The sequence below is a fragment of the Ceratotherium simum genome, chromosome 16, assembly GCF_057802395.1.
Source record: "Ceratotherium simum simum isolate JZ-2026a chromosome 16, ASM5780239v1, whole genome shotgun sequence".
Classification (NCBI taxonomy): domain Eukaryota; kingdom Metazoa; phylum Chordata; class Mammalia; order Perissodactyla; family Rhinocerotidae; genus Ceratotherium; species Ceratotherium simum.
The window spans coordinates 62,476,183-62,490,212 of record NC_141915.1 but is presented as its reverse complement, the minus strand read 5'-3'; the positions used below and the strand labels follow the sequence as shown (position 1 = coordinate 62,490,212).

General features: G+C 50.1%; 1 protein-coding gene across 7 annotated transcripts in view; it reads right to left on the bottom strand.

The window, feature by feature from the left end:
* Positions 1-14,030, bottom strand: part of TBCD (tubulin folding cofactor D) — a 202,786-nt gene that overhangs the window by 82,571 nt on the left and 106,185 nt on the right. For 6 of the 7 annotated variants that reach the window (XM_087441863.1, XM_087441861.1, XM_087441864.1 and 3 more), the window contains 2 exons: positions 8,530-8,628; positions 3,208-3,364 (listed from right to left, as the gene is read on the bottom strand). In XM_087441863.1, coding sequence (XP_087297989.1) covers positions 3,208-3,364; positions 8,530-8,628 — 256 coding nt within the window. The remainder of the gene's footprint in view (positions 1-3,207; positions 3,365-8,529; positions 8,629-14,030) is intronic. The other variant, XM_087441862.1, reaches the window with a different exon arrangement.

Here is a 14,030-nt window from a genome sequence, read left to right as displayed (position 1 = left end):
CCCATGTGCCCTCCCCCAGAAAGCAAAGCACAGGGCAGGACCCTCTCACTGGCGGAGCCAGCTCAGTGGGCCCCAAACCTGTCTTTCCCTTTCTAGATAGTGGAGCAGTGCGCCTCCAGCCTCCGTGAAAACTCAATCCACTTCATGCTGTGATGCACACCTCTGACACCAAGGGCAGCTCAGTCAGGTCACGGTGCAGCCTGGACGGCAGGCGTGTGTCGAAGGGTCCCTGGGGCACATGATCACCCACGCCTGGAGTCCAGAGAATCAAGTGCCATCGACTTTCACACCCACGTGATGCTAAGGCCAGCTCCATGCTGATCAGCAACTCCTCATAGATGGGTGTTTCAACTCATAGATGGTGTAACAACTCACAGATGGGTGTTTCACTTTATAAGTCACTGTGGAGGTTGGTGTTGCTATGGTAAGTTCTGAAGTTGCAGAAGCAGAGGTTAAACAAGTCTCCCTTCCAGAAGCCCAGCGCCTGGGTGACAACCCCTCTCTCCAGCCCACATGCACCAGTGGGGATGTTGGGGGTTGGAACCATTCGCCTGTATCATCTCTCTCCAAGTTGGCAGCAAGGTCTTGTGACTCTGACACTCACACCTCTGGTGTGATAAGATGCTTTCCCCAAAGGAGAGAACTAACTGCGTGAGTTGATGGCCCCTCCCTTGCAAGCCGGCTCGGGATGTGCGGGGCTCCTGCTCCCCAGGTGAGCGAAGCCTTACTCCACTCCAGTCACCTCTGCCGACCCTTCAGCCTGTGGCCCTGCTCCTCCCATCAGGCTGTACCACGGAGGTCCCCAGAGGAAGGAGAAGCACAGATTCCCACCAAGTCTATAGCTCTCAGACAAATGTGAAACTGAAAAGGAACTGTGTCAGGCCTATTTTCACTTTGAAATGAGAATGACCATTTAAGGAGCCAGATTCCCTTGAAACAGTCGCATGTCTGCTTCATAGCAGGTTGTCAGAGATGCAGCACCGTGCCATGGTGCAGATCTGGGCCCGGGCATCCGCCTCAGCACCAGGCTCGATCGGCACCATCAACTGCAAGACTCTGGGCAAGTGACCTCCGAGCTCTGTCCCCCACTTTGTCATCAGTGGAAGGGGAATAACCCAGCACCTACCCACCTCACAGCATCTCTGTGGAAACTGAATGAGACGTAGCAATCTAAAGAAGTTTTGGGACTGTCCTGGGACTGCTGATATAAACGAGAAAAATACATTTTTTTGCCTTCATTCTCTAGTTACAGAAGCAACTTTCAAAAAGTTGAGGAGCTGGACAAGAAAGCAGAGGAAGTCCCATCCCTAAAGCCATGTCAAACAACAAACACAGCCAGCTCGTGTCTACAGAACAATGGGAGAGTGGAACGCACACCTGCGGGCAGGGCCCTAGGAGCCGGCAGAGTCTCCCCAGGCAGCCCGGCCGGCCCTCGCTCTCGCCGTTTCTACCCGAGCTGCTCCCTGAAAAACACGAGCAGCCAGGGGCCTACGAGGAGGAGTGAAGGAGGAGGCGCAGGCAGCCTGGTCTCAGCCACCCTGGGCCTTCCTGGCCTCAAGCCAGCTGTTATCCACGACCACATCTGCACAAGACCACTGCTCTCTCACTCCGCCCTTCCCCTCCCAAGCGTGGACAAGACAGCAAGAGTCAGGCATCTTTACGACTTCCTGGGAAGAACTTTATCTCCTTGAACAGGGCTCAGAATCCTCGGGATCCTCTGTAGCGCTGGCTTTGATGTAAGTCAAGATTGAGAGATATAGGCCCAGGCTGCATGTCCTGGTCAGTAAACAGGCCTGAGGTCCCTCTCCCGACGCTAGAAATCCCTGGTGAGATGAAACACCATGAAGAATAAAATGACGCTCTAGTCCCCGGTAAGCCCATCCTGGAGAAGCTGCAGGAGCCGGAGACCCTCGGCTGCTCTTTCACCACGTGCTGCTGGCTACGCAGAACCGGCAGCTGTTGCTGGTGCTCAGGAATGTCTGGGTGGAGGACCTAGCACACCCCGGCTGGAGGAAGTGAGGGCTTCCAGGGCAGAGTGGGGCCGTGCGGCCGGTTTAAGGCCGGCGGGTCTCACGCTCTCCTCAGGCATCTCGCACAGAGCTCAGGGTGGCATCTCCTCAAGAGCAGTGGGACGTGCTTCCACAACCAGAGCCTGATTCTGAAATCCGTTTCCTAGTAAAAGTCGTCAGGTAAGTGTTACGTGCCATGATTAACGCAGAGGCGGCCACCGTGCTCAGCACCTTCCTTTAACTACTTAATAAACAAGAAACAGAGACCTGACCTTCTTCAAGTCAAAGGAACTTATTCAGTACAAAAATTTAAAATTTACTACACTGGGGACACATTTGTTTTGCATTTTTCACAAGCAAAAAAATATCAGATCCTAAAAATGACGTGTGACGGCACGGGTGCCCAGACACCTTTGAGGGGCTCAGCTGGGCACACACATCGAAAACCGGATAGCCAAGGAGCCCCGACATGTGCTCAGGCGCCCAGGCCTGCCGCAATCTGCACGGGGTTCCAGTGGGGTCCCGGGCCTGCTGGTTTCAGTTCTTTCTCCAGGAACCAGAGAAGATAAACTTTTTCCTACCTCACAAAGCTGTTCTGAAGAGCGTCGATTTTCATTTCAGAGGTGTTGACGATAAAGCATGCTAGTCAATGTTGTCACAAGTGGATACCCAAGTCCATAACAGTTAGAAGACTGAGGCTGTACAACATCTAGTCCCTCAACAAGAATGTGAAGGCTTCATTTCCCAGCATTCCAGAGCCTTCCCGAGGAACTCCTTCAAAGGTGAAAGCTGTGACATCTGAATTTCCAGAATTTATCTCTCAGTAGAACACACAGACTCACCTGATGGATTCACGTGCCCGCCACCTGTGTTTCTTCCTCAACCTCCAAGACGCCAATTACCTTTATCTTAAGGATCTGCTAACCATAGGCCAGCCAAAGCCTCCAGAACATTCATCCTAAATACTTCTGGTTTGAACTGCTTACCCACGAAAAAGGACTCTAATCCTAAGCTGCTTCTTTTTTATAGATCATCCTTTAAAATTATATAATTAGCTCATGAGCACCTATTTCTGGCACATCACTTATGGGAAAGGCCCCGTGCTGGCTGCTTCTCACAGACACTGCCACCAGGAGGACCCAATCCAGGGACCACAACAGATGTGGATCAATCCTGCCATGATCCTAAGAGGCTTTACCTCGAAATCTCGGCCACGAAGGGCTTCAGCTCCTGCGGCTCGTAGGCACGTGCGAAGGCCCAGCAGACGTAGCAGGCAGCATCCCTGACGTTGGCACCCACACTGCAGGCACCCCGCTTCTCCTCGTAGGTCAGCGCCTTCAGGATCACAGCGACAACTGGGCACAGGAGACAAAAACCGTGAGGATGGGACTGTGGAGGCAGCACGTGCAGTTCAAAGCAACAGCTTCGATTGTCCTAACACAACTCTGTCTGCACCTCGCAGCAAACAGAGGCAGGTACAATGGATACGTACTTCAACCCAAAGACATTCTGTAAAAGTTATGACCTTGTCAGAAAGAAAACATTTGGAAGGGGCCGGCCCCGTGGCTTAGCGGTTAAGTGCGCGAGCTCTGCTACGAGCGGCCCGGGTTCGGATCCCAGGCGCACACTGACGCACCGCTTCTCCGGCCATGCTGAGGCCGCGTCCCACATACAGCAACTAGAAGGATGTGCAACTATGACATACAACTATCTGCTGGGGCTTTGGGGGGGAAAAAAAAAAAGGAGGAGGATTGGCCATAGATGTTAGCTCAGAGCCGGTCTTCCTCAGCAAAAAGAGGAGGATTGGCATGGATGTTAGCTCAGGGCTGATCTTCCTCACCAAAAACAAACAAACAAAAAAAAAAACATTTGGGAGGACAGAAGTCCACCAACTCAAATCAGGTGAAAACGTTTTTTTAAAAGTTGCCCCCAAATTACATGAAGAAGTGAAAGTTCCCACCGAGGCAGGGAAATGCCCAGCAAAAGGACACTGGTGAGTCCAAGGAGGTTCACAGATCGCAGGCCACCAGGCAGCGAGCAAAGAGAAGGCCACAGCTCAGCGGGGCAGGAGGAGGAGCAACGTCACTGGGGACACTTCAGAGAGGAAAGAGCATCTGAGCCCAGAGGACGCGAGCCCTGCAGGCTCATTTCACAGACCCTAAGAGACAGATCAGCTCCTGATTCTGGCCAGAAGCAGTCCCCACCTGAGGAGCAACCTCAGGAGGAGAGGAGGTGTCTCCCTCTGCGTAGAGGCATCTGTAACCGTGGGGAGTTCTAGAACTGAGAACGAAGATGATAAAGTAAGTGAAGCCCATGGTTACTCCTGTGTTAACTTTAGGAATAATCTAGGTATGTTTAATTATCTAACATATCTGTAATATTTGGGGTAATTTGAAGTACATAATGGATTATCCTTCTGGTCCATTTGAAAATGTCTAATTGAGTAATTTAACATTGCACATGTGATTGATGATACAAAGGTATGAGAGAATTTTAAGACACATAGTGAGAGTATTGGAATGTTTAAAGGAGCTAAAACTTTACCCTATTTATCTGTTAAACTTAGATTCGTGTATTTCAAGTACTTGGGAAGGGTTTGCTTATTAGAGACATGTAAATTACTTAAAAACAAAATAAAATATATTCATGCATAGGGTTTAAAAAGTATGAGAGAATTGAATTAATTTTATAAATGAACCACAATTTTTAAAAGCCTCTTAAAATGACTATAATAGGAAAATGTGATGAAAAAAAGCTTAAGAAAAATTTTTTGTTTGTTTTTTTGAGGAAGATTGGCCCTGAGCTAACTTCTGTTGCCAGCCTTCCTTTTTCTCTTTTTTCTCCCCACAGCCCCAGTACATAGTTGAATATCCTAGTTGTAGGTCCCTCTAGTTCCTCCATGTGGGACGCCACCTCAGCATGGCTTGATGAGCAGTGCATAGGTCCGCACTTGGGATCCAAACCTGCAAACCCCGGGCCACTGAAGCAGAGCGAACGAACCCAACCGCTGCGCCACCGGGCCTGCCCCAGAAAACTTTTTAATCTGCAATCCAAAGACAGAATATAAATTTTTTAAAAGTCACACTAAATGGAATTTTCTGAAAGACCCAATTTACTGATCTAAAACAGACAACAATGCTGCCATGAAGCACGCTCAACAGCTCACGCTGGTGTTTAGACAAGTATCAAAAGTGAAAACAAGTATCTGTTCTTGGAGGAGAAAGAGTGAGCAGTCCCTGCTGCCACGTGCTGTGGCCCCCGGGGAGAACTGCTTCTGAGGACCAACATCTGACCCCATGATGCCACATGACAGACAGTGGAAGGGCAGAGGACACAGCCCATGCCCCCTCAGGACGGTCAGCTGCGTAAGGCCACGTCCTTCTATCAGCGCACACAGCCAAAGCCTCCAGTGTTCCGGCAGTGTCACACCTCAGGCCACATGTCACTGACACAGCAGAGATTTCCAGGGTAAAACTGGGATGCGGTAGCTCCCACACTGGGCAGGTGCTTGCCGCAGATGACCATCATCTGATTCTTACACCCACGTGAACTGCTGTGGAAGAGTGTGAGGGTGGCTAGCACAAGACGACAACAGAGATCAACCACTGAACAAAGAAGACAAAGAACGCAGCCAAAAGCCAGTAGTAAGATAAACGGAATGACAAAATGCACCACATGACCCGAAGGCAGGACAAGAGGAGACCAGCCCTTTCTGGCCAGGCTGGGCCCCTCCCTCTCAGCACGGACACGCTGGGTCTGACCCAAGATTCTGGTGCATACTTCGAGCACACTCATCCTTCCGCACACCTAATCCACACACCTCACACCCTCTCTTCAATTTAACAATACTAACACTGTGATCTGCAAACAGTCTGAGAAAAGACACTCCAGGTATGGATTTAAGAAAAATGAAGCACCCATTTTTGCACATGCAACTATCATCACAGAAATTATCTTCCAGGAAAATGTACCTAGATACAGTCTTAGGCAAAAAATCAAAACAACTGTAGGACTATGAATATTATACACAAATTTCCCCTCTGTCCTTTTGCATCTAAGGATTTTTGATTCTATAGAAATAGCGACAAAAAATGAATTTGGTCCTATACAGTTTATTTTATACACATATAGTGATTATTTTTAAAAAGACTGTAAAGGGGCCGGCCCCGTGGCACAGCGGTTAAGTTCATGTGCTCCGCCTGGGCGGCCTGGGGTTCGCAGGTTCGGATCCCAGGCACGGACAAACACTCCACTCCTCAAGCCATGCTGTGGCGGTGTCCCATATAAAGCAGAGAAAGATGGGCACAGGTGTTAGCTCAGAGTTAATCTTCTTCAAGAGACAAGAAAAAAAAAAAAAGATTGTAAAATGTTCACGTATATTTACTTAAAATTACATGAAATAAATGTACTCCAAAACAAAGAGCTCAAAGACGTCATGTTATCAATTACATCCATCTCAACCAGGAGTGAGGAATTCAAGAAACACGTTTCCTCACAGGACTTGTTGAGACTCGAGGGTGCCTGCACTCCAGGGTGCCCACACCATGGACACCAAGGTCGCCCAAGCCTGGAGCTGGCCTCACTCCACATCTGTGCATGCTGAGGACCCCAAACGTGGGAGCCCACTCTCGTGCCAAGTTCTCATTTCCTCAACCCAGCAGGAGCAGGACACCCCATTAGGGATATGCCAAAGCCCCCTCAAATTCCACACCATCTGAAACTGAGCCTGTCTCCCCACTATGTCCCACCTCAGCCAGAGGCCACGCTATCCTCTGGGGCATGGTTTAGGGCACAGTGGTCAGCCCAGGGCCATCCCTCCTTGCTTCCCCACATCCAGTCAAGGTCTGTCCCACCCACAGTGGCCACACCTCTGCTGAGGACTCCATCATTCCCCACACCAGCTTCTCCCTGCCCAGCTCCTCCATCACTGTCGGACCACCACCCACTCAGCCTCTGGTCTACCAACAACTCACTCCAGAGCAGAGCAGCCCACACGAGCTGGCTCCCATGTCTCCCTCTTGCCAGTCCCCCCAGTGCCCCTATACCAGTTCTCCACTGGCCTTACATCTCTCTTGGGCACAACTGGTGCATGCCACCCCTCCCACCTGCGAAGCAACCCGGAGGCTTCTCCACTGGTGTCACGCCCTGGGAGTGCCAGGCAAACTTCGCTGAGCAGGAACCACAAAGGTCTGCCTCCATCAGTCAGCACACCAGAAGCTAAGCTCAATTTTCTGAAAGAATATCATTCACTCCTTGTAAAGGTCTGGTGTTTACCTTCTAAAAACAATGCTTACAATCAAGACTCACAGAGCAAACAAGAGGGCACTACCATAGCTGCTATAGATAAAGTAGTTAAATCTCATTAGTGATTTTTAAATTATCTCAACTTGAACTAAACCAAATCTGTAATGCTTAAAATCGATCTTCAGTTGTTTTACCTGGAAAAATTCTAGTTCATCTGGAACTACTCCTCGTTTTCCAGTGTTGTTCATATTCACTTTCTGTGCTAAAGGGGAGCCCATTCGTGGCCCAATGGATGTCAAAACTAATAGGCTGTGGCACCTTCAGGAGGAAGGCAACACATAAATGCAGTATCACTGCCAGATTCCCTAAAACCAGATTGAACACAGCCACCCAGACAGTTCTGGGTGAGACCATTCAGCAATTCTATACCCTGCGGGAAATCTGGATGCTAACTGCTGAGTCCCAATTTGTCGGTCCACTGGACAAAATCAATTTCAAAACAGACAACCATGAATGACAGCGGTCAGTACTCGATGTCTAGACATCATACCCAACGACTACACTTAGCAATGCTTGGTGCCACCAGGGAGAAGCCCACCTCTGTATGGACACAGCCCCAGCCCCAACCTGCTTACCCCCCTAGGTCACTAAGCCACTGCGGGAGCCGCTCCCATTACACCCCCAGAGCCCAGGTCGGGGAGCCCAGGTGTCTGTTCCCAAATCAAATGAGATGGTTTTCTGAAGTGTCATTTTTGTTGGCTGGTGAGGTCAATTAGTCATGAGAAAAAGGGCACAAATTGCTGATTTGTATTCATTCCACTAACAGACATCTGCCTCAACACTACACAGACCTTCTCACAGTTTGATTGGCATTTATTGTTGGGAAAACCAACAGCCTCGTAGGTCCATCTGACCCACTTCTCCATCTCAAGAAGGGGAAAAAAGGTCAGTTTGTGTGTGGGCTGTGGGAATGTACGCTGGCACTCGGGCTCAGCCCTGTGTGAGAGACAGACAACCAGTGGGGAGTGGGCTACGACTTCTGTGTGGCAAGGTCCCCACACACCCTGACTTTTGTCCTGGCACCCAAATACCTGTGTGCTGTGTCCTTGGGTGGTGCCTGGCCCTCTGACGACAGGAAGGTGCTGGACTTCTCTGTGTCCTCCCGCAGAGCTAGGTCAGAGCAGTAGAGACCCCAGCCCGTCGGGGCCTCTTTGGCCCCACTGCTAGCCCATCCACCCACGTGGCCACATGGCTGCAGCTGCCTGGCAGAGCCCACCTGGCCACCTTCTACCCGAGTCCTTGGCACAGAGAGTCTTCAAAGGCTTTATCCCGTCATTCTCCTGCTCAGAAACCTCTGATGACCCCTCCACAGCACCTGCAACAAACATCAGTGTCCAACATTCAAGTGCAGGTGAAGAAGTGGCTGCAGAAACCTCCAAAGCCTCACTGCTGGACAGGGTCCAAGAGAGGAATGGGGCAGTTACTGACAGCGACAGTGGGGACGCTCTCCTCAAGGGCCACTGCAAAAGAATTTGATCTGCAGAAAGTAAAGCAGCTCGGAAGGAGAGAAAACAAGATGATGGATTTCTTTAACAAGAAAATTGGAAAACGAGCCTGTCAGCTCCGATTCTTCTCAAGGTGGTAGTAAGAGGTGTGACCTAGGGGTGAAAGGATGGGGTTGGGCCTGCTTCTGCTGCTCCTGGACAGGGCCTACAGCTGCCATCTGACCTCTCAGGTTTTCTCCAGCCTCTTCTGTGTAAAAGGATGCCCCGGGCTTCCAGCTCTGACATCCAGAGACCCGGAAACAAGCGACAGACCAGCCTCGGTGGCCTTGCGGGGACTTGGGCAATCACAAAACTTTGGCGGGCGAGGGGTGGTATATGGAGTAGAAACAGTCTTTGCCCACGACTTTTATAAAAAGCCATCATCGGAGAAAGAAATTCAAAAACTAACAACTCTCCAGATTCAACAGGTTTAAAATAAGGAAACTCTTCAATAGCTCTGAACAAAAACCTTTCTCATGGTTCCAATTACACACTGTAAATGCATGTCAAATATATAAGATTCCCCAGAGGGCTTCCTTTTGGCAACCCGGAGCTCAGCAATGTAATTTAAATACCCTTCTCTCTAGACAGCATGTCATTTGTCTAACACCAATCGCCTAAGGACAAAGCAGCCTCCAGGTGAGAGAAACAACTTAACCCTCAGAAGGCCACAGCCCCCACTGCAGGGCTGGGAGAGTATACACCACGGGACAGGAGGAACCCAGGCATCTTTGCAGAAGTAGAAAAAATCTGCCCATAAAACATCATCATATGGCCAGCAGAGAAGTTATGTCTTTTGATAAGTAATGAATTATGCTAATTTAAATAACAAACTCATTGCTTAAGGCATTCACTGCACTGGGCTGCATCTCCCAGATTGTGTGAGGCCAAGTCTCCCAAGATGTACCAGGCATGTGTCCCAGGATGCATTGAGCCATGCCTCTCAGGCTGTGTGGGGCAAAGCCTCTCAGGATGCACCAGGTATGTCTCCAAGAGGCACTAGGATGATATCTCCCAGGATGCACTTGGTCAAGTCTCCCAGAATGCACTAGAATGACATCTCCCAGGATGCACTAAGATGACATCTCCCAGGATGTACTTGGTCAGGTCTCCCGGGACGCACGAAGATGACATCTCCCAGGATGCACTTGCCCAAGTCTCCCAGGATGCCTCTGAACCACTCATCACATGACAGGGCCACATGTGGAGAGACACTCAGACCCACAGGTTCGCGTGCCCAGAGTCTGAGCCAGGGAAAGCACCAGTTTCCTGGGAGCAGGTGTGGCCATCACCACAGAACTTCCATTTTGGCCACCAGTACAAATAGTCATCATATCTTCCTCAAAAATGCAGTCCAACTTACTCAGAGAAAAAGCCAATATTGAAGTTGCTAGGGGGCAAGGGGAAATGATGGACAGAATACCTGGTTCCACGGACATTTTGGTTTTTAGTTCCCACAGGACATTTCTGGAAAACTGTCCCAAAGGCCCTTAGCCAGCCTGCGAACCGCAGTGACCAGTCTGGCAGCCGCAGCGCCCACCACTCTGCATGGTGAGGGAAGCTCAGACTTGTGTGCTGGCCTTCCCTTGGAGGGTGAGCGACTTGACACTGGGAGACCCTGGTCAGGGGCTTGTGTGCACAATGCCCAATGGAGTGGCACTCTCAGCACCATCCTGGGCTACTGGGGGTGGGCACCCAGCCCATGCATCACCTGGTTCCACTCTGCCCCAGATGCCTCAAGCACACACACACCTGCACAGTGGGAGCACCCACGAAGCCCACTCTCTTTCCATGGGAAAGCCACATGGCCGTGCTGGTCCAGAAAACCTTCCCACACGTCCTCCCCTTGGCTGACACCCAAGGCTCATGTGTCAAGAGGCTGGGAATGGATGCTCCCTCACCAGTGCCCTGAAGATTTTATTTATTTTATTTTTTCCCCCCAAAGCCCCAGTAGATAGTTGCATGTCACAGCTGCACATCCTTCTAGTTGCTGCATGTGGGACTCGGCCTCAGGATGGACGGAGAAGTGGTGCCTCGATGCGCACCCGGGATCCGAACCCGGGCCACCAGCATTGCAGCGCGCGCACGTAACCACCAAGCCACAGGGCCGGCCCTCACCAGTGCCCTGAAAGATCACAAGAGCTCTCGCCACACGTGAAGCAGACAGTCCAGGCAGGTGGGTACTGCCATGATTTCAATGCACGTTAGCCACAGCTAAAGACCCTCCTCACAAGAGAAATGCCGTTACAGGAGAGAAGGAAGTTACTGATTCAGGACAGAAGCCCAGCGAGCCTTACCTGAGGGCGGGACCTTCTGAAAGGGTTAACACGATCACAAAGCAGGACTGAGGCAAAGGACAACAAGCACCTGCTCTTCCTCCTGACCATGGCCGACCCCTGGGTGTCCACCTGACCACAGCCCACCCTGTCAGGGTCGAGGGCCGTTTGTGCCACACCACCTGCCCGACTCTCCTACCCCCCAGGCAGAGCTGGGCTCGCCCTCTGACGGTTCCACAGCTTCCCCTAGGGACAACGACAAGAAAATAAGTCAGTGAAATAGCATAAATCCACTTACTGTCCCAAACAGCTAGAGATTCTAGATTAAATCTATGTGACAGGTAGTCAGGCATTCGGGGGACAGCAGGGCTGCCTCTGAGATGTCCAGGACACACACTGCCTGCCCAGGTCTGTACTGCTGGAGGAAAACCATCCAAACTGCCCACAGAACCATTCCTTAAGAAAATGTGGGCCATGTTTTCACAGCGAATCTTTCAAAATAACTTGTGTGAAAACATTAAAATATTCTCTCTCTGAATCCTCAATCATCTTTATCTGTCCCATTAAGAATAAATTGCACGGGCCGGCCCCATGGCTTAGCGGTTAAGTGCGTGCGCTCCGCTGCTGGCGCCCCAGGTTCGGATCCCGGGCATGCACCGACACACTGCTTCTCCAGCCATGCTGAGGCCACGTCCCACATACAGCAACTAGACGGACGTGCAGCTATGACATACAACTATCTACTGGGGCTTTGGGGGAAAAATAAATAAATAAATAATAATTAAAAAAAAAAAAGAATAAATTGCAAAAAACAAGCTTACTCTATGACCCAGTAGTATCTCCCTTTGCCATTTAGCCCAGAGAAATGAAGACTTGCGTTCACACAGGAGCTTGTACACAAATGCTAGCAGCAGCTTTGTTCACAACAGCCAAACATCAGAAACCATGTGACTGTCCTTCCATGAGTGAGTGTTTAAACATACTGGTCCACCCATAGCACAGAGACTCTCCAGCAACAAAAAGGAACAAACAGTGGTACACAACAACCTGGATGACTCTCAAGGAAACCATGCTGATTGAAAAAAGTCAACCTCAAAATGAGGTACACCACATAATTTCATTCATGTAACATTGGTGAACTGACATATTACAGAAACAGAGAACAATCCCGCAGCTGCCAGGGGTTGGGGTAGGGGAGAGGTGGTGTGGCTGTAACGGGGGAGGGGAGACGGGCAGGTCTGGAGGGAAGGCTACAGTTGAGCTCAGGGAGGCACCAGGACACCAAATAAATGTACAGCCGTGAGTGCCTTTGCTCACTACAGCAATATCTGCGTGAAAAACGTAATACAGACCTCCCACTTGCGATAACAACAAAACTATATGCGAAAGTGACGTCTAAGTTTAAGAAAAAATATCTAGAAACTCTGTGAAGAAAAGTACAAAACTTTAAAGGAGACAATGCTCAAGAACAACACCGCACCTTCCAGCAGAACAGCCAAGGTTCCCATTCTTCACAAATTACGATGGAGGGCAGGTGCAGGGAGGGAATGCGGGGGGGGGGGGGGGGGGGGGCGCCAAGGATGTGCAGTTGCGAAGCTGATAAAATAATAAAAAATCAAAGTTGTGACAAAGTAGGCAGCAAAGCAGGACTGGTCCTTGTGCACATCTCAGCACATGGTAAAGCCATATCGCAGAGCCACGTGGTGTGAGGTCGGTGGCCGAGAATAGGGAGCCAGGAGCACCAGTTGATATTCTGGAGGCTTCAGAACATGGGCCTGGAATTGGGCTGGTTCTGCTATCTGAAGTTAGGGGCTCACCTCCAGCCCAAGCCCTAACCCGAGCCCACCCCACACAGTCCCCTGCCAACTTCACCATGAGCACGGGTTCAGTACCCGTCCCTTCACTGGCTATGCTCCACCAGCATGTACCCAGAGACACATATGACACACACTCAGGACTCGCCAATGAACACAATTCACCAAAGAAACCCAAAGGTTTAAAGATCTCAAAATGTTTTTAAAATGTAAAAGAAAAAAGCAGACAAATGTTTGTCTATTCTCAGGATGGGGAACAAGTTTCTAAGAAATGGAATAAATCCAAAGGAAGTGACTAACAGACGTTACCGTATATGCGTTTTAAACTTCAGTAGATCAATGCGCTAAAGAAAGTTTCAAAGCAAATATCAAACTTGAGATGAGTGTGATATGACAGATAAAGATGTGATGGCAATCACATAGAAAGAACTCACATACATCAAAAACTACGGACACCCCAACTGAAAAAGAGAACAGAAGATGAAGAAAGTTGAAAAGATACAAATGTTGAGAAGTAGGATGAGCAAACCATTTCTGAGGCTCATACAGGTACAATGTAACTTTCAACAGCAAGCCCCAGACATGCGTGTTGAAGCAGTGGGCAGAGCGGCTATGACCTGGTGCGCCCCGTCTACAGGGCTGTGAGCAGAGAGTCTACCAGCTGACCCTGAACTAGCAACTCCGCTGCTGGGCACTGGTCCCTGAGAAGATGGCGCAGGCGCTGTCTGTGCACAAGGCCATTCACCATGGAACCAGGAGGAGCTGGCGACAAAGCGGTGAGGGCAGCTTGCAGTCAGACGGCCACAGCAAGCCACTGGCCCTGACTTGACACTGTGCCTCAGCCTCGTGGGGGCGTGTCCCCAAGTTGTCCAGAGAGCCTGCACTGCTGTGACCATGGTTTATAACAGCAGAAATAAACCCCTGCTAATGGACGTGGATGATTAAACCACGACAGAGCCACTCTGCGATTCATGCTGCCATCCAAAATAATATTTAATGATATGAGGACACTCATAATCTCAATGAAACACTGTCCTCCGTCAATGACTCATGTACTAAAACCTGATGATGATCCTACTCACACTGCGCCAGGCCCTTCTCTCACTAACTTTGGCAGGGCCAGTTTATCCATCCCACGGCACA